The sequence below is a fragment of the Polyodon spathula genome, chromosome 7 (genome assembly GCF_017654505.1).
Source record: "Polyodon spathula isolate WHYD16114869_AA chromosome 7, ASM1765450v1, whole genome shotgun sequence".
Classification (NCBI taxonomy): Eukaryota; Metazoa; Chordata; class Actinopteri; order Acipenseriformes; family Polyodontidae; genus Polyodon; species Polyodon spathula.
This window is the reverse complement of record NC_054540.1, coordinates 51,683,381-51,710,127: the sequence shown is the minus strand read 5'-3', so window position 1 is coordinate 51,710,127 and position 26,747 is coordinate 51,683,381. Positions and strand designations below refer to the sequence as shown.

General features: G+C 37.0%; 1 protein-coding gene across 2 annotated transcripts; it reads right to left on the bottom strand.

The window, feature by feature from the left end:
• Positions 1-338: 338 nt before the first annotated feature.
• On the bottom strand, positions 339-22,690 carry LOC121318740 (SLAIN motif-containing protein-like). Of its 2 annotated transcripts, XM_041255748.1 has the most exons (9): positions 22,474-22,690; positions 17,706-18,355; positions 6,587-6,723; positions 5,479-5,622; positions 4,487-4,627; positions 3,547-3,861; positions 3,198-3,335; positions 2,441-2,765; positions 339-1,565 (listed from the first exon to the last, which is right to left on the bottom strand). In XM_041255748.1, exons 2-9 carry the CDS (start codon positions 18,335-18,337, stop codon positions 1,499-1,501), a joined length of 1,899 nt encoding a protein of 632 aa, XP_041111682.1. In that variant the 5' UTR covers positions 18,338-18,355; positions 22,474-22,690; the 3' UTR covers positions 339-1,498. The 2 variants fall into 2 exon arrangements, with proteins under 2 accessions (XP_041111682.1, XP_041111683.1); XM_041255749.1 differs by lacking the exon at positions 5,479-5,622 and having other exon boundaries at positions 22,474-22,674.
• Positions 22,691-26,747: the final 4,057 nt, after the last annotated feature.

Sequence of the window (26,747 nt, the reverse complement as noted above, 5' to 3'; positions counted from 1 at the left end):
CCCAGTACCTTCTTACATCCTGGGCGACAGGTCAATCTCTTGTCCATGGGCTGGGGGTAAAAAGAAGTGCATGTAATGTGCTCAATGTTGATGTTTGATTACTCCACAAAAAAAGCATTATGGTGATAATTAGGTGTGTGATCCAGTGGTTAAAGAAACAGGCTTGTAACCAGCAGGTCCCCAGTTCAAATCCCAGCTCAGCCACTAACTTATTGTGTGACCCTGAGCAAGTCACTCCACCTCCTTGTGCTCCATCTTCTGGGTGAGACACTGTTGTAACTCTGCAACTGATGTATAGTTCATACACCCTATTCTTGTATCTTGTAAAGCTCTTTGTGATGGTGGTCAACTATGAAAGGTGCTATATAAAAATAAAGAGCATTATTAAGACAATTTAACAAAACAATGGTGATGCAGCCTTCAGAACCCAAATGCTTAGTGTAGATCTGTTAACTTCCGATAGCACAACCGTCACTTCAGAAGTGAAAGAATCTTAATTATAGACTCCACAAGAGTTTGAAAAGGCCTCCTTGTTCAATTCAACCCAGATATGTCACAAAAAATTCTTATGTTTCTGTAATTTGGGTTGCAGTACTTTTTTTCTTCTTCTAAAAACAAGCCATTTAATTGTTTAAAGTATGTTAGCAACATGTAGCCACTCATAATTGTAACTAGCCAGTTTCATGAAAAAGTAGATCAACAAGACCTACATTCACCATATGCACCTGCAAAAATGTATAGATGCACAGACATCTCTGTATATGCCCAGATTCAAAATCTATGCAAACCAAACACTTGGCAGACAGACATCTAATATAATTTGGCTTGAACAATAAAACACAGATTTTTTTTATTTATTTTTTTTTATAAAAAATGGTTTTGTGGTGACTGTGTGGCTAACAGTAAAGTAGTGCAGTGTCATGGCTAGCAAAACATGTATTTGTGATAAAAAGGGACAGACATTTGTAAGCATAGTTTCACCTCTCATCTGAAGCACTACAGACTAAAACTAGATTTAAAGAGCATCCCCCCCAGTCATGAAAATGACACTATTTGATGGCATTTTCATACAGTACGTTGACATTTTTACTTGGAGTAGCAATATGTGATCTCTGCAGCAAAGGACATTTTTTTCACTTGCCCTCAAGAACAATCCTTATATACACCGTAGCAAAAGATGACTAAAAATTTCTGTTCGAGATTACAAAATGATTTCTGCTTCAGAAAAAAAAGTTTTCCATCCAGCAGTCTAACAAAACACAATTTAAAAAGTCCACCATCTTTTATGGTTCGGGGAACTGAAAATGTGGAGATGTTTATACACAGATTACTTGAAGTTTAAAAATACCAGCCAGAGTGTCTCCTGCTAAGCAGGAATGCATATTTTCTAATGTCTGATACAGAGCTTGTGGCCCAGCCGGCTGGGTTTGTGCTTCAATAGGAGCTGCTGATGTGTATCTTTGTGTTCAGCGGGGAACTGGGAGAGCTCTCTGGGTTTTCAGTAACATCCATCCTTCCAGGACTCATCTCTGACAGGGCTGCAGGTTTTCGTTAAGCCCAGAGACCTGCCGTAAAACAAAATTAACTAATAAAATAAGATGGGTAAAAACAAGGTGAAGAGGGGGAGTATATGTTATCTCATTTTGTTTTCCTAACATTTTCCCCTCCAAGGCACAACACAAGGCAGAAGGTGGTTACGTGGAACACTGAACACATACGCGATACATTTTTGGCTGGTTTCACAGACCTCTTGGACCATCTTCAAGATCAAACCTAATTGGGGTCTATGAAATATTATAAAATCTTAACTATCAGTTAAAACGAGAACTAAACACCCAAAACAACATACAAATGTAATCTAGAACTATGAATATGTATGAAAGCACTGAACCCAGTCGATGTCAGTTGTATATGAAGCCAGATCCGAGCTCAGGGATCCAAAGATGAGACAGAGGTACTGGACCAATGTACCCATAGGTCCCTAAATGAGAATATTTCTGTAATTAACGTAAGGCAGGAACTGGAAACTAATTCAGCTTTCACAGCATTAAATTACTTACAGTTAATCAAAATGTTACGTTTGTAATACAGAATCTATAATTTGTATCAAATGTGGATATATGCAAAAAAGAAAATAAATCAACACTTTGAGCCAAAAGCAATTAAGCCACCTTTCAAAAGTGAACAACCGTGAGTTTGCAGAAAACCAAAAATGAAGGAAACAAAAAATAAGCTACTGTGGTCTTACTTGTATATGAAAAGCCACATATTTAAAAGGAACCTTGGAATTTATTCTAGTCAAACACATCCTAGGAATAAGGTCAGACAAGTAAGATGGCATCATTTATTTAGCATGAAAAGAATAACAGTAGAAAATGAAGAGCGGGAGCATCCTTATTCCAGAGCCAGGGTTGAGAGAGTAGTGAAGGCATTACATTACCTCCTGGAAGGCTGGGGCAGCCTTCCCCTGGGTGAGCCAGTGGGACCCCCAAGGGAGGTGTGGGTTCGGCCCTGGGTGTGCTTTCCTCCAACTCCAATGCTCCTGCTGGTGGATGAGACTCCCCCCGTGGAGCCTGAAATGGAGCACGTGGGTGACTGAATCCTGCAGATGCCCCCAGAAGGGCCTCCTAAGACTGCTGCTGCTTTCAGAGGCTGCCTGGATGCCCCTATAGAGCCTGCATGTCCCACAGGTTTCACAGGTGCACGGACTGACAATGGTGACTGGCTACTAGTAGAGGGGCCACGCAGCTTACTGGAAGGCAAACCTGCAGGAGATGAAAAAGAAAACTTGTAGAAAGAGTTTAAAAAAATGAAATAAATAAACTCCCTGATAAACAGATTTAAAAAATCAAATAATTAAACTAGGATGAAATAAGTCAAAGCAAGGAATACAGTGCTTAAATTCAGGCAGACATGACAATATTCAAAATATATTTTGTTAAATGTGCAGTAGACAAATTTTTCTAACATCCCTGTTTCTAACAATGAAAATCACTTTACACAGATGTGATTTTTTTTTTTTTTAATTAAATTAAGAGCTAGCTCTTGGCTAGGGAAAGGTTTACAGAAAAGCCAGGTGTTGCAAGCACAAAGCAGATGTTCTGTGCCCATCATCAAACAGATGTCTCAAAAGCAATATTGTCAAACTGTTTTCAATCACACTTTACACAATAAAATGAACAGTCAGTAAATCAGACCTGTGGAAGTGTGCTGCAAGCGGGAGATTCGGCTTCCGGGCACTTGCAGGTTGGACTCTACACTGCGGCTGTTCCTCACTGCTTCCAGGGAGCGCAGGCTGGTACGGGCCAGGTTGGGCATGCTGCGCCGCATTTCATCTGAGAGATACACAGGGAGCAACACCTTAGACATCCAGACAGTCTCTGCACCAAACACCTCTGTATTTACACTACAGTCTGCCCTGAAGCTATTCTGTTCCACATGCTTATCCCATCAGGAATTACTGAACTAAAAATACTACATAAATGAGAATCCCAACAGGACATTACCAGTTTCACACAACAGCCACAACTTTAAATGTTTTCCTACCTTCATTCTTGGCAAATCTGACCAGCTCAGGGGCAGGTCCCTGAAGGGATCTACGTGGGGGTCGGGCATGTGGGGCAGTGGCTCTGCTGTACTCTGCCATGGCACTGGGAGACTGGCAGCGAGGGGAGCTGAGTGGGGAGGGGGAGTAGCGGTAGTTGCTGCGGTAAGACAATGAGCAATCCTCCTCTTCATCCTCCAGGCTGTAGGTATCGAACTCCTGGTCACTGTAAGTTCCCCTGCGTAGTGAGTGCAATGAGGCACTGGAGCTACGTCGAGACACTGAGGCAGAGCTAGAGGCGTAGTCTTGACGCAGGCCTGTTCACAAACAGCCTCGTTAGGATGGGAAGGGGTAAATCTGAAGATTGCAGTTAATTTTTTCGCGTTTACTCAAACAAAAAATACTACGTTTGAAAATGTATGTTTTATTCAAGATGTAGACTCTGAACAAACTACCAGTATCTGAAGGAATAAGAAAATAATTATTGATGGCAGAATAAAACAAAATGCCTCATTACCTTTTGTCAATTTCAAAAAAACAGTTGAAAATTGGTAGACATTGTTTAAATGCATTACAACTAAATAAACTGGATCTGTAATTAATAACTATGTTTATATTCATTGAATTAAGATCAAGAGAAGTGGCTATTTGGTCAATACATTTACATAGCTTTACAACAGATTGGCATACAGTATTTGAACATGTATATAATTGTAGTATGTAAAATTATCCGTTCTTTTATATTTAAATTAGCTTATATTCAAGTCTTAAAACTCAAAGCCTCATCCATTATTATTTGTGGCGTAAATCCAGTCAAATTAAGTTTTACTATTATTTTACAGAGCTCACTGAATATTAGAAGTAAATTATATCTTTCTCTTCTCTTTCCTCTTTATCCCTGGTCTTGTAATCTTAAAAAAAAAAAAGAAAAAATCAACTTGCTTTCTTCTTGTAAGCGAGCCATAATCTGTACATCAGTGAGGTCTTGCAGTTTGTATCCCATTGAAATTGAGTCATCAGAGGTGCTCTGCTCGCTGTCAACAGAGGACTGGGAACTCAGGGCAGAGTGCATGCTCATGTAGCCTTAAATTTACAAGGATAAAAAAAATATACATTAATTCATACAAAAATAATAATCTGCTCTAAAGTATGGTAGAGCAGTAGCTCTAAACTTATTAACCCGCCCCACCCTGCACTGGTATTCAAAAAGGTTTCTAGCTAGTTACCCTTACCTAAACTAAACTGTTGTCTGACATGAAAAAAAGGTTTAAGTTTTGAGAGCAGATCAGCAGCATGCAAAGCATACTCAGCAATAAAATGTTTCATGCAAGAGGTTATTTTAATCATCAGATACTGACAAACATGACTCTTAGTTCTTAAAGCTTTGTCCCAAAAATACATTCACATTACGTTGAAAAACTTCTTGTAACAAATGTCTGTACTAATATGGGGGAGCAAATCTACTGTATTAGCTTAACCAAGCTTAAAACCGTTAAAAAAAAAAAAAAAAAAAATATATATATATATATATATATATATATATATATATATATTATATATATATATATATATATATATATATATATACACACACACACACACACACACACACACACACACACACACACACACACACACACACACACATATATATATATATATATATAAGAAGATGTTGTTTTCTTACATAAACATATGTTTAAGAAGGTAATTTGTCATGTATTTATTTTTGGAAGTGGGAGATGAGGGACATATTCTATTTTGGGTGTATTTACATACAGTGACTTTTAATTTGATAGTCCATGCAGCATGCACTGTAGAAAAAAAAAAAGCCACATTAACTTGTAGAGAGCAAGCAGTGTATACCAGTGTGACTTCGTCAGGCCAAATCAAGGGTGTAATTTTTTTTGTATTTTGTTAATGCCATGCCATACCTGAGCTGCCACAGGTTAGTAGTGTTTTGTTAGTCGATTTGAGATACCCAGGAGAGTTTAAGGCATTGCTAGCACAGCCCACTTCTGAGGTGGAGCTAGAAGCACACTGGGATGGGCTGCTGTAAATGTTCTTCCACCGGGTCGCTAGAAAAAGGAACAAGCATAAAAATGGTTAATAGAACTCACTAAACCTTTAATTCATACATTGTGTCAAATCAATGGTCTGATTTTACTCTTAAGTAAAACCAAAACAAACAAGTGGAATGCAAGTTATAACTAACGGAAAGTATCCAACATAAGGAGACAAAATGTCTACAGTAAAACAGAAAACAAATTAAAAAAAAAAAAAAAAAAAAAACTTGTCTAAAGTTTGCTACAGTGATAACTAAAACAATATTTTTGGTATCTTGTAACAGCTGAGATGTTTCGTTTTAGATTTGCCTTTACAATATGCAAAGAGCAACTGCTTTACATAGGTATCTGAAATACATGTGGACAGGTTGTACAGTGAGTAAAGCACATGCTATTTGTTTAAGCTCACATGACTTTACACTAGCCCATGTTAACTTTAAACTGCAAGACTAAAGCGCCGTAATTTTAAAAATGTAAAGCTTATGTACTATTGAAAAAACAACGAATTGAACTACTCTGCATAAAAAGGTATAAAGCAAAGTATTTCTGTTATCATACAATTAGAAAACAAAGCATATTTAACACAGGCCAGCTGAAAGCTATTTGTAAAGGTACCTGAACAATGTTATGAATAACGTGATCAGCCAGCAGACTTAGCCCTCTCTTTCTTTCCAAATTAAATAATACTACACAAAGCCGACAGCAGGATCCAGTCAAGTGAGAAAACCTACAAAGGACATTTTCTCTAAGAAAGCTTATTTGATTGAGTCTACAAAGAGACAACATCTGCATCCAAGAACCTCCACATACACTAAAGAGTCAGCATTACAATTGAACCCATTGCTTTCCTTTGAATTTCAAGTTTTCATCTTCTGACAGTTTACAAATTGACTTGCCAATTATTGTTTTAACATCCCCACCACCCAACCCCTCTAGATAGCTTTTCTCCCACTTGTTAGGAGGTGGAAAAACACACTCTGATCAAGGCGACCCATGAGGGTGCGGCATGCTACTTCAGTCTCTGGGCTGGGGTGGTCCAGGACCTGACGGCACCACTTCAGAGGGCTCTCGGGTCGCTGTCCTGCTAAAAGCTTCTTGGGAGACACGTACAACCTGCAAACACATAGAAAATATTTTAATACGCCGGTAATAAGTGAAAGGTTGAAAACTCTTTTGTATTCAGCGACAAGTTTTTTTTTTTTTTTTTTTTTAAGGAAGACTGGAGGCTGCAGAACAAATGGGAAGAACATTTCTAAAAAATGCACTTTTATTTGCAATTTATAGACTTGTCTTGTGTTCATTTTTCTTCTTATTTTTCTTAGTGGGTCTAATTCATAATTGCGTGTGGCTGTGTAGAACGATAGGTTCATTGTGAAGTATCTATTAATTGGTCTTACAATAAACACAAAGACAAGTGGTCTTTCTCTTGGACAGGCACAATGGAGATACAAACATCTAGCAGAATACAGAGAGAGACACAACTGTAGTGTAGAGTGTTTAGTTCCTTGCCATCTGTTTATTTTAAGAGCTCTACAAGTAAGTGAATACAAATCGATCTAACTGGTTTAACAAGCAGCCTAAGGTAAAAACTATGCATACATAGAGCAATCAAAACACATTATGCTCTTGATGAGAACAAACAATGAATTTGTTAGGTAGAAGAGAAGATTCGGTAAACCCACTGAGCATCAAGACTGAGTTTGTACTGCCTCGGTCTTACTCATAGGATAGGATAAGCTGTGCTGGTCCACATATGAGAAGTACAACAAAGTCTTTTAACACATTACCCCGGAGTTACTAATCTAGGAGATGTTTTTGAAAGTCATTAATACTAGAACTACCGGAGCTGTCATTTTGACCGCTATATTAAAATGAGTATAAAACTATTATAGCGTTGTACACAACGGAACTGTTTTGTCTTATTGTTTAATTTCCTGCAGGATTATGTTTGTGACTCAGTTTTTGTAGCCTACTTCGTACACATGAGGGACACCTGTTACAAGATGGGACTTGGGGGTGGTGTTGGAAGGGGAGTTAAAAACGTTGCAAGTTTATGCAAACGGTGGGCTATAAAATGGGGTGGTTTTAGCAGCTCAGAGCCATCTTTTGGGATACAGTGGGAGCTTATGACGCTGTGGAGCAGTAGCGAATTACAGTGCCCGAGATTTGGTTGTTTATCCGTTTTATTTTGTGCCTGCTGAGTTAGATTCATTTTCATTAGACAATAAGTATTTTTACAGTTGCTGATAAATCATGTCTGAAAAAGTCTCCTGTAGCTATTCGAAATAAAAGCAAAGCTTTCAAGTTGCAGTTTCATCATGTGCACTAAGTCAAACCCACCGTTTTTACTATGACGGTGAAAATGACAGCTCCGGTAGTTCTAGGTATAACGTCTTATATCACCATACGTTTCTGCAACCTTGAGGAACTGCTGAATTTATCCTGAAATCACATGAATCACTACAATTTAACACAGGTGGAGGCCACTTAACTTGGTGTGTGATTTTGAAGGCGATTGGTTACACCTGAGCTAATTTAGGATTGCTACAAGGGGGATGGACACTTATCCAACCAAGCTATTTCAGTTTTTATTTTTAATTAATTTTCTACAAATTTCAAAGTCTCTTCAAAGTCTCTGGGGGCATACCGTAGTAATTTCTCTCTAAAAAACAGCCATTTACGACTACATTGAGGATTTGTTATACAGCCGAGGAAAAACAAAAACAACCCCTGCTACTTTAACAGCAGTACAGAAATTAATGAGTGCGTTCTTGTAAAGCAGATTTCCGAAGTTCTGCGAATTTCACACAACAGAACTGCAGAAATATGCGTTTTTCAACTACCAGAAGTTTCTATTGGTGCAGAGGTGCACACACTTAATGGTTAAAATTAATTCTCTCTTGTCACTCTCACGCAAAAGCCAAAATAAGATGAAGCAGGCAGTTCGCACTTTCTAAAAAACATCACAAAGAAAATTTTGACTTGTATTTTAAGCGTGCCAATTGTAATGCTGAAGAACCTGAAAACGCTAACCTGGAATTACGCAAATACAATACAAAAAAAAGTTTAAAACGTGTCATACAAAACAACATGGTTTTCTTGTTGCAGTGATAAATAGTGCAGGGTAAAAACTACTGTTTTTGGAAAGTTGAAACAAATTACAGTATATTGTGCCATATATTGCATGTGTATTGTTCAGCGCACATATACTGGTACATAATTAGAAACTTAAATTTTATCTGTCGAAGAGTCTAAAGAAATGCAGATTTTGCTAGTACACAACCATATATGATAAGAAAGTAATGGAATTGTTACACTGCTAGTCTATACCACGCACTCCATTAAAAAAAATAAAAATAAAAGATTTGAGTTTCTCCCTTCTAACAACTGTAATGGATTATACCTTTTATTTGAGAAGGGAAACATGAAAACATGTGATTTTTTTTTTGATCACTATAGGTCTGTACAAATTACACTGTGTAACAATTTTTTTTTTTTTTTTTGTTCCTGGGTAGTAAGTGTTATTTCCTAATTGCTTATGCCTCAAAAGTGTAGAAAATGGCTATTATTCCCCACAAACTTTGCTTTTGTGACCAGGACAGTGATATTTCAAAATATCACTATTTCCAATGGGAAAACGGGCAAATGTGTGTCTTTTCGTTCACATAAAGTCAGAAAAAAACAACATATGAATCCAAATTAACATGTATTTATACTAAAGTAATACAATAATGACTACAAAAGATTTAGAAGTGAGTAGTTTTTCAAGATTTACGATTATACTGTATTTTAGTTTGTACAACAATAAAAATGGCTGCCTCATTTGCTAAAATAGACAAGAAAGTGGAATTTCTCATAACCTACACCTTGACATTTACCTCATAGCCGACACTTTTCTTCAAACAGAAAATATGTTGGTTATGAGAAGTTAGTGTCGGTTATGATCAATTATTTGTTGTTCAATGTTTTTGTTTGTACGTTATTGAACCAATTTAAATTTAGTTATACAATCTCATCATTTGTATTATAGAATGGTAGAGGTTAATGGTAATTCAAAGGGCAACATGTTGCCATTAGGAAGATTTACAATCTATTATTACCATTTTACAGGCCAAAACTAAAGATAATGTAGAGAAGTGTAGAAGATACAGAGAAAAGAGAAAAAATGATACTGAGAAACATATTGTAGTGATGAAACAGAAAAGCAGTTGACTAAAATATTAGTTGAACTCTATGGGCTCTATTCTGATCACTGTGCAAATGCAAGCGTGAATAAACCTTGCCCCTGTTTCTGAGGCACATAAATGGAGCGGAGACATAAAAAAACACAGACTACACAGAAATGGTATACTGCAGACATGTTCTGTGCATAAGAGAGAGCCTGCCCCAGCACCACATGTCGGCATAAATTTTGGGCTTGGCATCATTAACATATTAGCCGAAGTGATTCTGATGACAGCGCAGTGGGGTCCCGAAAAGACAATAGAGCACCGCATTAAGACTTGCCGAAAGCAAATCGATAATGTTGATATTGTCAGCAACTCACAGATAGAATGAGGAAGTCAACGAAGCAAAATTGCAATAAATAAATAAATACAAAAGCTAAGAAACTGAACAATATTTGATGTAAATTACCAATGATCAAATATATGAATAAAATAAGGTAACCGTATTTTGCCAAATCCGGGGCACAGCAAAGTAGCCAAGACTGTATCTCCAATTGTATTTTACATGTCCATAACACACAAAACAGAATATTAAACGGAAATATTGTAGTCTTCTATTACAATAAAGGTGTGTACTTACTCTCTCATTTTCTTATAATCTTCATGCAGTTGTACTTCCTTTTCTTGCAATGCAGCAGCCTACTATCTAAATGCGTTTGCACCCATGTCATCAGAATAGAGCCCTATGTCTATGTAAGAGCTAGTCCATAAACCTGAAATACAGGGAGTCTTATTTGTTTCTCTGCATTATATGAATGACTAATTTACTATACTTACTTTATTTAGATTAACTTGGTTATTTTATTTGCAAGTCATATCGTCTCTCTAATTTTTTTTTTTATCATAACCAATACCAAGATGTCATAACCGACATCAATCATTCATAACCGACATTTATATGAAAAAGACAATTTATGCAGAATACATCAGGAAAATTAAAAAAAATAATGCAATAGTTATGTTCTACACTCACAGTGCTTAATATTTACGTAAGTATTGTTTATAAAACATAATTGCTGGTTTCATAAAAAAAACAAAAAAAAAAAACAATTATGTATTAAAATTCATAAGGGGTGTTGGTTACTATATAAAACCTGAAATAAAATAAAAAATAAAGTTTGTATTTAAATTTATTTTGTACATTATAGAGACTAAAGAAAAGGCATTTTAGAAATACCAGTTTTACAATAGTTTTTTGTAGCAGAATCAGATTTAATCAGATTTAATCAGGTTTTTATATTAAGTGTCAGTTATGAGATTCTAAGGAGTTTATTTGTAAAAATTAAGAAAAAAATCTATATAAATGAACAAAATTTGATGTGCCAATACTTGGATGCAAAACTTCAAAGCCTGCTAAACAGGAAAATGTTTCTAAAAAAAAAAAAAAAAAAAAAAACTTTTTTTTTTTACTATGTTTTTTAGCCCAACTGACATAGTTATTTGCAAATTACCCAACAGTGTACAGTTGATCTGTTTATAGTAATTTAACATACAGAATAAAAACAGGGTGTAAAGCCCCTTGAGGATTCTATACCAGTAGTGACTAAAGTTTAGTTAAAGGATTAGTCTATAAAAGACTACAAAAATATAAATGCCAGGGTAAACCCTCACTTACTTTATTATCACAGAACTACTGCTGCAGTTTGTGGGAAATTTAAAATTACCTCTGCTGACAAAATTCTGTGGGTGATTACTGCTGACAGAAAAAACAAAAATCTGGAGCACTGAATATAAATATTTTATTCCTGACCTATAAAATATGAATGAATGCACCTTTTCAGCAAATTTACCTTTCTACAAAAGAAACTATAAATGGGTGTTTTGATTAACAAAAACAAAGCATCCCCAGATGCAAAATCTAAAGCAAATGGTTTGTATCTAATCAATTGGTTTGTTAACATAAAGTAACATTGATCTGTGAACATCCTGTGCTCTGTATCTGTGACTTGACCATAGGCTAAAAAAAGCTGCCACCCAAAAGATTCACAGGACACTCCTGTAATTGAACTTGTAATATTGAAAGAATCATATAGCACTGCTGTATACAAACTTTAAAAGACAACATTTCAAAGATTGTGGTGTGGAATGTATCACTGAATTAATATAGCCAGAGGTTAAAATGGTAAAATGTATTTCACTAATCAGATGCACAGGAGATGGTTATAACAGCGTATAAATGCACGTCATTGTTTTCTGCCATCCCCAGAGTCCCTGCTGACAAGCAGCAGCACATTTTCCTGTCATTAACACATCTACAGTATAGCAAGACCTATCCGTGATGCAATTATCAACCATTCTAATTAAATACAAAACATAAATTTAGTTATTACTACATTTACGATGAAAATGGTCAATGATTGTATTTAGATTTTTATCCAAAGCTTTTTGCTAACAGTCTTTGATGTATCACTGGATCATTCATGATTCCATCTAGGCTTTATTACTATAAAAAGGAACCCTATAGGGACATCGTAAAAATAAATTAATAAATATTACACAAATAAAAATACTACTACAGTACACTCCAGCTAAGAGAACACTCCTCTGGAAGCAAGCGAAGTATTCTTATAGCCAAAGTGTTCTCTAAAATGGAGTTAGCCACCAGACACAATATGAATCAGTAAAAAAATATATAGATATGTATTACTTGTCATGACGCACGTGCATCAACATATGAAATTAACTGAACAAGTAAAAGCAAAACAATAGGCAAGTATATGTTAATAAACTACAACAACAAAGTAAATAGACAAACTAACGTTAATAAAACTAAAGCAAAACTACATACTCAAAAAGCTTTAATTATTATGTACTATGAAATTAGCTGGGGGGGGGGGGGGGGGGGAGTGTTTCGGGCTATAATGGCAGAGGCAAAAAGTTGAGTTACGTAGGGTTAACTTAACTTTAATAAACTGTCTAACTAAATTAACACAGCACCCCTACACATTTTACAAAATGCAGCAGACATACACATTATTTAACAGAATGGTGAAACAACTCACCAGAACGGGAAACACCAACCTGTTTGGCGACATTTGTGTGATTCAGGTTTTCTTCAAGAGCTTGAACAATTTGTGTAGCAAGAGCAACAGCGACGCACTTTGCCATTTGTGTGCATGACATTTTGTAGCGATGAGGTGCACTCGTGGAAATCAGAATACAAAACAATTCAATGATATGACAGTGGTTCTGGAAATATTTAATAAACCAATCAGTGTCCCTGAAGACACTCTCATGATGACAAGTTGCTTTTTTTTTTTTTTTTTTACAAAACAATACTGTATCAGTTGTGAACGAATCATTGTCGGTGCCAAGAAGGTATTCTTTTAAGTGAAGTTCCTGTTCGGAGGTTAGGAGACAATTAGCATATTTTCCTCATGGCAAAACTGGTGTGCTTTTAGACTCATGATAGTTTAACATAAATACATTATTTATTGCATCCAATTGTATTCTCTTACCGTCTGGAACATTTCACAGTTACAAAATCAATGCGAAAGGAGTAATTTGAGTCATGTTTCAGGATTTTCAACTTATCATGAAGAAAAATATGCACATATATGCCCTTTACATTATACAGTAGGCCACATCATACAAGAGATCCTAGCTCCTGAAGACTAGCTTGCAAGAGAAAGCTATTTTACCTCAGTGACACAGATCACATGATGTTCAAAGATTAATGTTACTTTATGTTATCTTCATGATATGGAGTAAATTGAGTCATGTCTCATTGATTTGCGAGTTATTACTGGGGCCGACACAATGATGATCGAGCCTGATCCTGCTTTTGTTCTCAGAAAATGGGTGATGTAGCTCATCTACGTAAATGACAGCATTGTAAAGGCTTAGAGAAATTGCAAAAGAAAAAATCAAATGAGGTTATGTGACAGAAAGATAATGAGTTCTGGTGATAGATCTCCCCCCGACCTGTGAGGGCGCTAAAGAACGGGAGGAGAAGAAGCTGGCCTGACAGTTCGTTTCAGGGACCAGGAAGTCGGTCAGCCTGAAAAGAAGCGAGACTCTGTTGTAAGACCGTATTGACCTGAAAGGTAAACGAGGGGCAGCTGCAAGCAATAAGGCAGCTGCAACTGTTTACCAAGATGTCATGTGGGATTACATATAGGGGCCAGGGTAACGCTGATCTTTTCCTTCGTTTGGGTAAAAAGCTAGAGAGAGAGAGAAGGACAGAGAGAGGAGCTCTCATTGAAATAAGTGTTGATGTTGTTTTTTGTTTGTTTAAATAACTGTCTGTGTTATCACCACTAGTCAGTTAAACGCACAAATCCAGAGCTGTCGCCGAGGGTCAGCACGAACTGGATCACCTCTGCACCAACCGTCATGAAATACCCGTGTCTTCACCACCGCACCCGCACGTCTGCACTCACCCAGGACGGGTGACCGTGTATTTGTGTCTGTTCGAGACTGTGCCCTGTTTTGTTAACCGGGATTTGTATTGCCGGGATATTATTATTTAAACGGTCAACAGACCTGGAAAACAAATAAAGCACTTTTTTCACAGGACTACAATTGTCTGCCTGTCACTCCTGCACCGCATCACCGCTACACCTGTTCCCCCTTCACCAGCCACTTTGCCACAGGTTACCACAATCTCTTACAAGTATTAAGCACTAACTAGTGCTAATGAGATACCACCTTGTGCGCACGAGATACTAACTCACGTTCCTTTAGGATTTCAGTAACAGACTGCTAGCTACTCAGCGCAAAAAAAATTATAAAATGTTTTTTATTCTTTATTGCACACTGAGATTACAAGAAAAATGCCTGATTTGTTGTAATCTATCATTTTACTGTTTTCAATTCGCAAACTGCTAAATTACAAATGGCATAATATTCAAGTATTCTTTCATACACATAACAATTATGAATTAGTTTTAGAATCATGCTTATTTTACCAATAGAAATCATTTAGGCATGCCCCAGAAAGTTCAGCCTCTGCCTCTGGGATGGTGCTGGTTATTTACAGTACTAGAGTCATAACTGATATGGACCAAGTCCTAACCTTTGAACTCAGAAGCAACATCTGAGTTATCAATTTCACCTGGCTCATTCATCAGATTCATGTTCCCCGATCCTTCCTGCCGCTGACATTACATTTACAGAGGAGATGAAATGCCTGCACGGACATATGTAGCAGTACTCAGAATTCACTATATTTATTCAATAAATACACAAGGATTATCAATGTAGGGTAAACTTTAGATTTCTGACTAGTTAAATGTGTCAAGGTGTCAAGGACAGGTGGATTTCCTTCCCCTGATGTTCCAAATAATATACAAGGATAAACACAAACACAATGCCTACTTTGGGTCAAAACCTTATTACTGTGTAGAAAAAGTTAAGCAGGCAGAAGTCAGGTCATTGTTATTTACTTTCCCTTTAGAAGGTAAAGTTAAGCCAAGATTACCTTTACAAAACAGGAACAATCACAACCAGGCAAGGATTACATTACCTTTTTAGAGTTAAGCTTACACACGTCACCAGTACAGGGTTTTGTTTTATTATGAATGTAAAAAAGTGCTCTGTGCATTGAATGATTCATGGTTAGGGTTAGCTTCGGTTCAGATGCCAAAAATGTAGAGCGGTTTAGCGGTTTCGATTAGATGATACAGACTATGCAGTCTGACTACGCTTTCCTGTTGCGCTACAATCCATATTTTGGATTTTATTTTTTAGACACTGCAAGAGCTTGTAAGGCACCATTTTTCTGTATTGGACATTTGAATGCTACAATACTACTTGTTAATTTATTATTTCAGGTTGTATTTTCCTATTGGACACTGCAATTTCTTACTTGCAGAAATTATGTAAAGCCCTTAGTGGACCAAAAATGTCATGTGGTTATATATTTTCTAAATGTTACAACTTTTATTTTAGCATTTTTCACCTACAAATGCAGTTTTTCAGAATGCGGTTTTGTACTAGACACTGCAACATTAAACTGTAATGTTTGTTTTGTGAAAAGACTTGAAATAACAAAGCTGTGTACATACTGCAGAAGCTTTATTTTAAATTGTATTTCATTGGGTGTGTGTGTGTGTGTCACATATATATATATATATATATATATATATATATATATATATATATATATATATATATATATATATATATATATATATATATATATATACACACACACACACACACACACACACACACACACACACTGAGTGTACAAAACATAAGGAACACCTGCTCTTTCCATGAAAAAGACTGACGAGGTGAATCCAGGTGAAAGCTATGATCCCTTATTGATGTAACCTGTTAAATCCATTTCAATCAGTGTAGATGACGGGGAGACAAGTTAAAGAAGGATTTTTAAGCCTTGACACAATTGAGACATGGATTGTGTATGTGTGCCATTCAGAAGGTAAATGGGCAAGACAAAAGATTTAAGTGCCTTTGAACGGGGTACGGTAGTAGGTGCCAGACACGCCAATTTGAATGTGTCAAGAACTGCAACACTGATGGGTTTTTCACGCACAACAGTTTCCTGTGTGTATCAAGGATGGTCCATCACCCAAAGGACATCCAGCCAATGGCAGGCCAGTGGTCAAAAACGTCTCATTGATGAAAGAGGCCAAAGGAGGCTGACACGAATTGTGCAGAGCAACAGGCAGGCTACAGTTAGTCAGCTGACAGTCCAGTACAACATTGGTGCCGAAAGACCCATAAAAGAATGCACAACTATGGAGGTATGGAGAAAACCACATAAGTACATGCATCCATCATGCCGCATGTCAACATTGCAGGCTAATTGATGGTGGTGGTGTGATGGTGTGGGATGTGTTTTCATGGCACACATTGGGCCCCTTGATAAAAGTGGAGCAATGTTTGAATGCCGCAGGATATTTGAACATAATTGCCAATCAGGTGAATCCCTTCATGGCAGCAGTGTATCCATCTGCTAATGGATTTTTTCAGCAGGATAATGCCCTATGCCACAAGGCTAGAATTGTCCAGGAATGGTTCCACGAACATGACAGTGAATTCAGCTTACTGCAGTGACCTGCCCAGTCACCAGATCTCAATCCAATGCGGCATCTGAGGGATAAGATGGAACAAGCTACTCGTAGAGATCCACCACCAGCCAACTTGACACAACTGTGGGAAGCACTGAAGTCAACATGGGCCAGCATCCCTGTGGAACGCTTTTGACACCTTGTACAGTCCATGCCCTGATGAATTGAGGCTGTTCTGAGGGCAAAGGGGGTGCAACTCAATATTAGGAAGGTATTCCTAATGTTTTGTACACTCAGTGTGTGTGTGTGTGTGTGTGTGTATATATATATGTTTCTGAAAAGTGGCAACATTCAGGTTGAATTTAACTTGAAAGTTTAGGTTGAATTTAGATTTAATGTTTTTTTTTTTTTTTTAATGTGCAGGTGCTAACCCTGTTTAAAAATCCTTTTAAGAGTCTATGCATTTTTATTAGGAAGTTGGTTAATGATTGCATCTCTACCTGAATTAGCACCACAAACCTGTACAGTACAATTCAGCTAGCCAGCATGCCACAGTGGCTGTATACTTTCCATGTTACCTTTATTATGCAGGTCTGAAATACAAACCAAATCAGTGCTTCTAAAAGCAGTTGCAATGGGTTGAATGCTATGAATATAAATCTGATTCATTATCAAGTAGAGATGATACTGCCCTTTAGCCCACAACAGTCCCCAAATGCAACGCAATCTGTTGCAGATGAAGAGCCACTACATTTAACAAGGGTGGCCTCAAATATAGCTTATGATTTTGTAACAGTTTGTAAAAGTTGTAGCCCTGTCGGTTTGTGTAGCAGCCTTTGCCATCTCAAAAGGAAGAGAAACGGGGTATTGATATTGTGAAAATACATACCAACTATCTTCTTCATCCTCACCATCACCATCCTCCAGGTTCAAAACCTCCACCTCGTCCAGAGCCGACTGGTCCAGTTTCTCCTCAGCACCAGGATCTCCTTCACAGTCAGAGTGTGTCAGCTCTGCTGTGGAGGAGACCTTGTCACAGGACACCTCGTCGTTACTCCTTGGCAGGTTCAAATAGCTGTTGACATTGTCACACTGGTCCACCTCCAAGTCATTGACATGCTCTAGGTTGGTCAACTTATCTATGCTGCTATTGCTGTCATGAAGGTGCATGTCCAAGTTTGTGACGGTATTGCTCAAGTTAATGTTCCCATCAGGCTGTAACAGGACAGTTTTGTTTGCAACCCCCTCAGTTAATGTCAAGCCTCCCATGGTCCTGTCATTTATGTTCCCTGTCGTTGTAAGGTTGCTGTTGGCCCCCATGCTCTTCACTCCCCGGTTCCTGAGCTGCTGGTTCTGGATCTCCAACCTCCTCACCAGGTCCTGCAGCTTACGGACCTCCTCCAGTTCTTTCTCAGACTGATTCTGGTCAGCCTCAAACTCAGGACCTGGTCCACCTCCCAGCTCAGTCGCAGCACTGTGACCTAATTGCTGTATCTCGGTGGCATTCTCGGGAACCACCATCTTTACTCACCACCGAGACTGTGGAGAAAAGAGGGAAATGATACCACAGTGAGACGACTCTTTAGACCTGCTCAAACACACCTATCTCTGTAACAGGTTATAAAGAAATAACGTAGAACACTTACGGTAAACTCAGCTTTAAAATAATAATAATAATAATAATAATAATAATAATATAATAATAATAATAATAATAATAATAATTTTAAACTGCTAGTATCTAAAATAAATGTAATTGCTCTCTGTAATTCTAGGGCTGTATATAAATACATATTTTTGAGTAACCATTTTAGTGGTTAAAGCATCTTAAAAATGCAGTTTTCTCACACTTTTTGCAAAATGTAATGGCTTCCATAGTTTTAACCCACACACCCCCAGAGACGCTGAATGTCATACTGTCCGGATGTATTTTCAGCAGGTATATTGCCTTTTTTGTGTGCCTGCCAATTTCTTGCACATTTCTTACTCTCGATGCCTAGACAAGCTGTCTGATTAATTCTGGCATGCAGAGTGAGGGAGACTTAACAGATTGTGTGTTAGATCAGCTGATCCAGTGTTAATTGGCTGTATATATTGTATATAATGAAAAAATGGTGATCCAACTTCAGTACAAACAAACTTGGAAGTAAAAATGAAATACTTTCATTAGTAATGGTCAAATATGGTTACATAAAAAAAAAATAAACAAGTTCCCTGTAGAGTAGTGAGTTATTCTTTTAGCTAGTTTTCTCTGCACTGGATTAGCACCTGCTGAGGGGTGGATGGCATCAACATCAGCAGGTTCCCTCCACATTTTTCTGACCAAGCACCTCCGAGATAAAAGTTCAATTTCCTTCAAGCAAAAATGTGCTGCGATGGCTTTGGTCTATTTTTCTTTTTGCTGTACTGTGAATACAGCTGCCCTTGAGATGGCTCACTTTTGCCAAGTACACTTGTGGGCAACGCTCCTATTGTCAGTGTCAAACAGCCACAGACAACAGTAACAGGAAATTGGGATTGTTACTCGGAAAACCACCAAAAAATATCTTTGACTAAATGCTGAGAGAGGCTGAACATTCCAGAATACAAACAGACTTTTATATTTGTGTTATAATGTGAAAATAAACTTAATTCAAGTGGGATAAATGTGGAACAAGCCTAGCTGCCACGAAACTTAAACATGAAAATTATGATTGTGTTATTATATACTGTTATTTTAACGACTTCAGAGTTGCTACGCCGTCAGTGAATTGAAGAGAAAAAAAAAACTCCCAGTTTTGTGAATATGAATATATAAACACTAGCTTCAGGTCCAAAAGCACTTTACAGTTACATATAAGAGTTTACCAATGTGTAAATGTAGCCTATATAATAACACCTGTTTCTTTAAAGGTCTGATATGCAAGTGTTCAATGCTTTGCCTCATTTCTGATGGCAAAATTAAATCTTAATCTTAATGGAATGACCACTTTGACGTAGAAACACACAAGTGACACAAATGACAGGCTTGTTGTTGATTTAAACACTTCTGCCTGTTTTGGGGAGGGGAAATGTCTTCATGCAAGGGGTGGTTGAAATGACATTATCGGACATGCGCATGCATAGAGGGCCAAAGCTGGCTCAGGTCTGCGCTCAAGTATAAACGGATGGCTCAAATTATAAGAATCTTATCTGATCGACTGAGCCAGATTAGGTCTGACTTGTAAGTGTAAACGTACTATGTTTCAGTAACAGTGCAGAGGCAAAGTGCACTGCTACAGCACTGCTCTAGCTATTGCTTGAGCAGACTGATCCATTAATCAATAGTGGGATTACAGATTAATCACCCTTGCCATGACAAATTGCACCAACTGGATTATGAGGTAGAGATCTCATAACCAAAGGGCATTGCATTTAGCATACAAGTAGGCAACTATACCGAGCATCAAAGGAAACTTATCACTTATATTTGAACATCAAAGGAAACATATCACATATTCGAGCATTAAAAGAAACTTTTGGATAAAATTCACTAGATGTGAAAAACGACAAACTATTTTAGAGAAGGAGTGACTTTTTATTGTGCCGATTAACAACTGACATCGTGAAGATGCTGCAAAATGATCTGTCGATCTTGCGCAGGTGTTGTGACTCTTGGTCTCGCAGTTTGTGGCCTGTCATTGACAGACTGTGTCTGGTTATACTGTCTCGCTGCTCACTTGACAGATGTGGCATAGTGTTTTTTTTGTTTTGTTTTTTTCTGTGATTTTCTTTATTGCTTTTATTCAAGCTTGCAATTCAAAAGACCGATCAGATTGACCGAATTCAAATCAGTTCATATCCAGTGTCCAATCAACTGTCTCCCTAATTAGGTGATTAAGTGCATCTGCTTCATTCAGTCACTCAGGCGTGTCATGGTCAAGGACGAGTGATTAAAAAGAAACCAAAAACATTTTGTCAACATCCATAATTGATATACCTTATTTTTTTCCGAAAATAAATGTGTTATAATAGCAATCAGTTTCTTTTGATGCTCTGTATACCTAGGGAGTATACTTGTGCGTTCAGGTTAGAAAGACTTCCTCCTAAATGATTTGCAAAACAAATCTGTTTGAAACAAGCTGCAAATGTTCTCCATAGTTGGTTAGCAGCACTCCCTAACCAAGCTCATGATTCACTGTCTCTAATTTCAAAAGCCATCCATAAATCTTTGGCTCCAGAAGTGCTACTTAAAATAGAAAAGTCTGCATTTCCCAGAACAGCTTGGAATAAAAAAAAAAAACAGATGTTCAAAACATCTTCAAATATATAAAAAAGGAAAAAAAGACAGTATTCAGTGGATGCAACTTGCGGTCCCCATGTGCTATAGCCTACTGAGTTACACTTGTAGACTGTGGGTCTCCTGTGTACTGTATACCCATTCTTTCTTTTGGCAGCTTTGTAATTTTACCTGAAGCAGCAGCAAATGCATATGTTACAGGGAGGTTTATATATATATATATTATATTATATATATAATTATATATATATATATATATATATATATATATATATATATATATATATATATATATATATATATATATATATATATATTTATATATATATATGACAATATATATTGTATATTAATAAAAAAAACAACAAACATGGGGACCTTTAGCTAATCATTGGCATTCTCCCACACACCAAGGCCAGAGAGAGGCTGTAATATAGTCTTCAGAGCAATTGACATGGGCTGGCAGTTACTGCTTGGTACCCGATGTGCAAAGAGAGTCAGGAGTCGTTTATGGCTAAACTAACATAGGGGTTCGCTTTACAAACAATACATTTTACAGACTCGTTATAAATAAATATTGGCTCTTTATAGAACTACAGTTTTTTTTTTTTTTTAATGACCCCTTGGATAATGCTTAAAAAAAAAAAAAACATACATAATCCATTGTCTTTTTTTTAAGAGTTAAATGTCTTAATACTCGCTGGAGGTTAAAATAAAACAGAAACAACAACAACAACAACAACAATAATATATATAATAATAATAATAATAATAATATAATAATAATAATAATAATAATAATCATAATCATAATCATCACCTATCCCTGAATTCCGGCAATAACATTAAAAGCACCATGCATTGTCTAAATCTGCAATTCCTAATATTTACAATACGTATAGCAGTGAGACTGGATACACGTCATCCGCTGTTCTCCCCACATAAAAACAAACTCAGTTTAAACAGCAACAACGATTACTTTATCAGAAACGGGAATGTACAGCATTCACGTTTGTTCTGTCACCCCTCACCCACCAACACACAACAGATTCATATATTGTCTGCCACTTCCGTTGAAACGCTTAATACACAGGAATTATATTACACGTGTGTACGCTTTAATTCTAAGTACTTCACATATGTATTACTTAAAGATAATTTAAATAAATAAATACACTGGATTGTACATGCCAAATGCAATAGACCACAACAAATGGTTTCCGTTGAAACAAATTCAATTTGAATAAAAAAAAAAAAAAAAAAAAAAAAAAAAAAATCCAGTCTCCCGAGGTACGAATACACCAGCAATATTATTCTTTTTTATTTATTAAAAATGTTTTTAAAAACACGATTTTTTACATTATTTTTTTTAAATGAAACGTCAACCCATAAACAATACCGTAATCCCGACGAAGAGTGTCCTTCACCTCTCTTCTCCTTGTTCAATAACGCTCGCTCCCAGCTCTAGCTCTTTGCTCGGGCACATCAAAGAAAGAGGCGGGACTATCACGAGCTCGTCCGGTACTGTGGGCAGGGTAAAAGGGTAAACACAAAAGCACCAATGTCGTTCTAAGTACAGTAAATGTATTTGGTAAACAATGAGAATGTAATCAGTGTATGTGTATAGATTCAGCAAGATGTGACCGCTACGACCAATCTGATTGTAGGTAGCAGCATACGTAAAACGTATGGGTTGGTTTTCCAGTGGACATGGTGGGAAAGAACTGCTTTGCTGATTTATGAAAAATGAAGAGTGAATTGGTGGTCGATTTGGAGTAAATTTGATGCATGAAATAAACGCACTAATATCTAGGCGCTAATGAAACTGGGTACATTGATGCATTAAAATATGACGAGTAAAACTACAAAAATATATTGAACTACAAATACGGGTCATAGCTTGAGGGATACTGTTCAAGTTTAATGAGAGTCTGTTTTCAAAGCGATAATCAATAAGCCAAACTGATGGTCACTGAACTTCAAGACAACTGCAAGAGCTATGCAGCAGCAGTTCTTAAAAGAACACTCATGTCAATCATAAATAATAAATCATGCACATATTTTACAGACCAAAAGAGACTGAAGCATTGTTAGGTGTTTGATTTTCATAATCTCCGTACACAAAGATTTAACTGGAATGAGAAATGATTACCGCTACTAGCACTTAGCACTTGGCTCAAGTCCAGGTAAAGGGAGATTTGGGTTTTAAAAATATAACACTTCATTACTCTTCCATACAACAGAACGTAGAACCACCCCAAACAATTGATTACAAACACCATAAATAGTGCCCTACACCTTCAGTTTTCACAACACTTGGCTGCAATCTTACATGTTATACCAATGACTGACCTCTGTGATACAGGGAAACGTCCTAGTGCCAATAATAATAATAATAATAATAATAATAATAATAATAATAATAATAATAATAATAATAATAATAATAATCTCTACGTACGACGCTTCCGTAGTGATACGTGGTTTGCTGGGCTATATAACGCATATTTGTGATGCAAGTAGTTTTGTTTGTACTTCTAATTTGTAACACGCACACCGTAAAAGAGTGTTCCGTTTGTCTATGACAGGTAGCAAAAAAAGAAGAGCAATTCCAGAATTCAAAATATTAGTGAAAATAATAAAAACAACTGCAGTCAGAACCTCTCAGGATGGTAACTACTTTATTATACATTATACTGTATTATATTATACTGTACAGACAAAACGCACCTCCCTACCAGCAGAGGTCACTAAAGTCAAGGTTATGACACAAAAGACTACTTTATTATAGTTTTAGAATAACAACTTTCGTGACGCGCCAGGGCGAAATAAATGAGCTTCAAAAATAATCTAGAAAATGTAACCAGGTACAGCAAAATAATAGGAGACTTGCATATATGATGTAGGTAAGGAAACAACACTAATTACTGAGATCACTAAATTATCCTGTATCTTGAATGCTGGATAGTGTCAATTCAATTTATTGAGTGACTCAATTTGCGTTTACCACTATGGGGAGCTTATTTGTGTATGACAAACATTTTCAAGAAAGCTCATTTCATGATTATTATTGCCATGTTGCTGGTGTGGGGGCACATGTTTTGTATTGTGGCATCAAATAGCAGTTATTCAAGTAAAAAATAAATAAATAAAAAACAAACAAACAAACAAACAAAAAAAAAACCTTTAAAGCCCACGGCTATGTTTTTAGCAAGCTGCAGAGAATGTATATTACTGGAAGTAAACACCCATGCAAACAGCTTCTCGTCTTTTCTTATTCCAGAAACAGAAGTGTAAGCTCAATGCTCAGTTTTAGTGTTTTCAGAATTGCTTTTAGCTTTTAATTGTTTATTTATCAGTCCATGCATTTATTAAATAAAAAATGTAACAGTCTGAACTTTCCTAATACAAAACATTCCAAGTCAGCCATTTCAGGTAACCTACATTATGTAGTCCCCTGCTCTACCTAAAGAGGACACTGCAGTGCAAGATTATTTTTGAAAATTTACACTGGATTCCTGCCAAATTTCGAGCGCTTAGTTTATTAGCTCTTCAGAGATGCAGACATGGTTGGTTTTCACTTGCAGCGAGACTATATTTTCAGATCCTTATAAAACAATCCTGCACATATTAATAAAGAGCAGAATATAGTTAAGAACTGGCTGCAGCGCACCTGTGCCACATGACACCTGCGATTCCCACTGCTACTCAACTGCACGCCAGTTTAGAGATAAGCAAGCACAGATTACAAATGCAATCCTTTCAGCCATTCAGGTATGTGCACCAGTTCCTCTTTAGTTTTTTTGGTAGTTCAGTTCCTTATGAATTGATAAAGCAGTCATTTCTAAAACAGGGAACTCTCCTTCTTTTAAATACAATGCCCTTTTGCAGTCTGGTTGCTTTTAACATTTTTGAAGAATGAAAAAAAAAAGATATGAAAGCTACCCATCTGAAAAAAAAATGAGGTTAGTTATTGCCACAGGTTAGTTATTGGGAGTTACATCATGTTAATATTAACTTTACTGTTGACGCTTTGGTAGGCTGCTGCTTCCTGACTATCTCACAAAAGTGTGTATCAATATCAAACAATAGCCAACGCAGTAGTGGCAATGCATTAGCAAGGATAGCACAAAGGCAGTTACAATGGTATGAGCCATTGGTAGAATGGTACCACTGCAGTAACATTTTTCCTATTTTCAGTGGTAACAATACACACTGGTAGTCCATTGCAGTGTAAGTCAGGACCACTTCAGTATATCTACACAAACATTATATTATGATTTATTGATGATTCTGATGGGGTCTACTAAGGTTAATAGAGGACATGTGTTGTAATAGAATCTCAATGTTAAGGGAAAGTCCATTTGAACATGCTCTGAAGACTGGCATTTATTGGAACACAGACCAGCAGTTTTGCAAATCTAATTACGATACTGTAGTCTTTTTTTTTTTTTTTTACATGGTCAATTCAAATACTGTAAGAATGGTTATAGACTATTTACTGTAATACAGGACTTGGCAAAAAGTTGTGTTTTCCATAGCCAGTGCCTGGCTCAGCCTTTCCGTTTTGAAAAGAGCCCCAGTGTTCACTTTATCACTCCAAGACTGTGGAGTTTGCACGCTGTTGTTTGCATTAGATTGGCAGACTTTTCTGTATATGAAAAATAAGTACATGTAAACACAGCTTTCATTGCCTGTGACAAACCAATCTGCCTATTTCTTGTAGTCAGCCTTAGGAACAGGCTTCAGTTTGCCTCGCTGCTAGCCTCTCTCTTAGACAGACAGACCCTTATTAAAGTGTAGCGCAGCATTTTTGCTTGCATTTTTACAGTGTTACCATGCTTTTTGTCAACATAGTATACTATGCATTTACCATAATTTATCCTGGTTTGCCATGTTTTGTTTACCATTCTTTCTGATCTTTATAAGACGTACCTGTGCTTTACCGTAATTGCAAAGTGCTTTATTATTATAGTTTGCTATGCTTTTACTATGGGAAACTTTTATAAGACAAGCCTCACCCTTTACAAGCACTAAACCTGTCCATGCCCTGTGCAATCAAAGAAAGACAGATGGCTCCAATACTATCAGTGCCACAACTTTCACTAGTATAGTTTTAACCTTTCCATGTTCTACTGTATAAGTGCCTGAAGGTGTACGATAGCTCTTTAAGAATGTGACATACACTTCAAAAACTGTTTGCCAGGGATTGTCACAACCCAGACAGAATGTTTATTATGTGCAAAGCTCTTCCCTCCCCTGTACAGTTCAGTAAAATTCCACTCCAACCGTTAAGTTGGCCTGATAACTTCAAAATAGCTGTGAATTCCAAACTGTAAGGGGCGCCCCCTGTAGGACACCTTTTAACAGTTACGTGGTTGGGATCCTTTAAAAGGAAGCCACTGCCCTCTGAAAGAGGACTGGATCTGAAAAGGCCTGTTCAGAGGGTCGGACCGCAGTGAAGCCAAGCTCTTCCCCTCTGATCAGGACTGCCAGGTGAGTGCCAGGTCTCATAGAGCTGTCCCTAAGCCTCTCTGTAAAGAAACCCTGCCCCTTTAAATCCTGTGCTTGTAAACACTGCTAATGAGTAGAGCAGAGGACTGTGGGAATATCCTGTCTGATGGAAGCCCTGATTGTGCCACAGTGTTTTGGAAATACCCAGTTCCCCAGAGG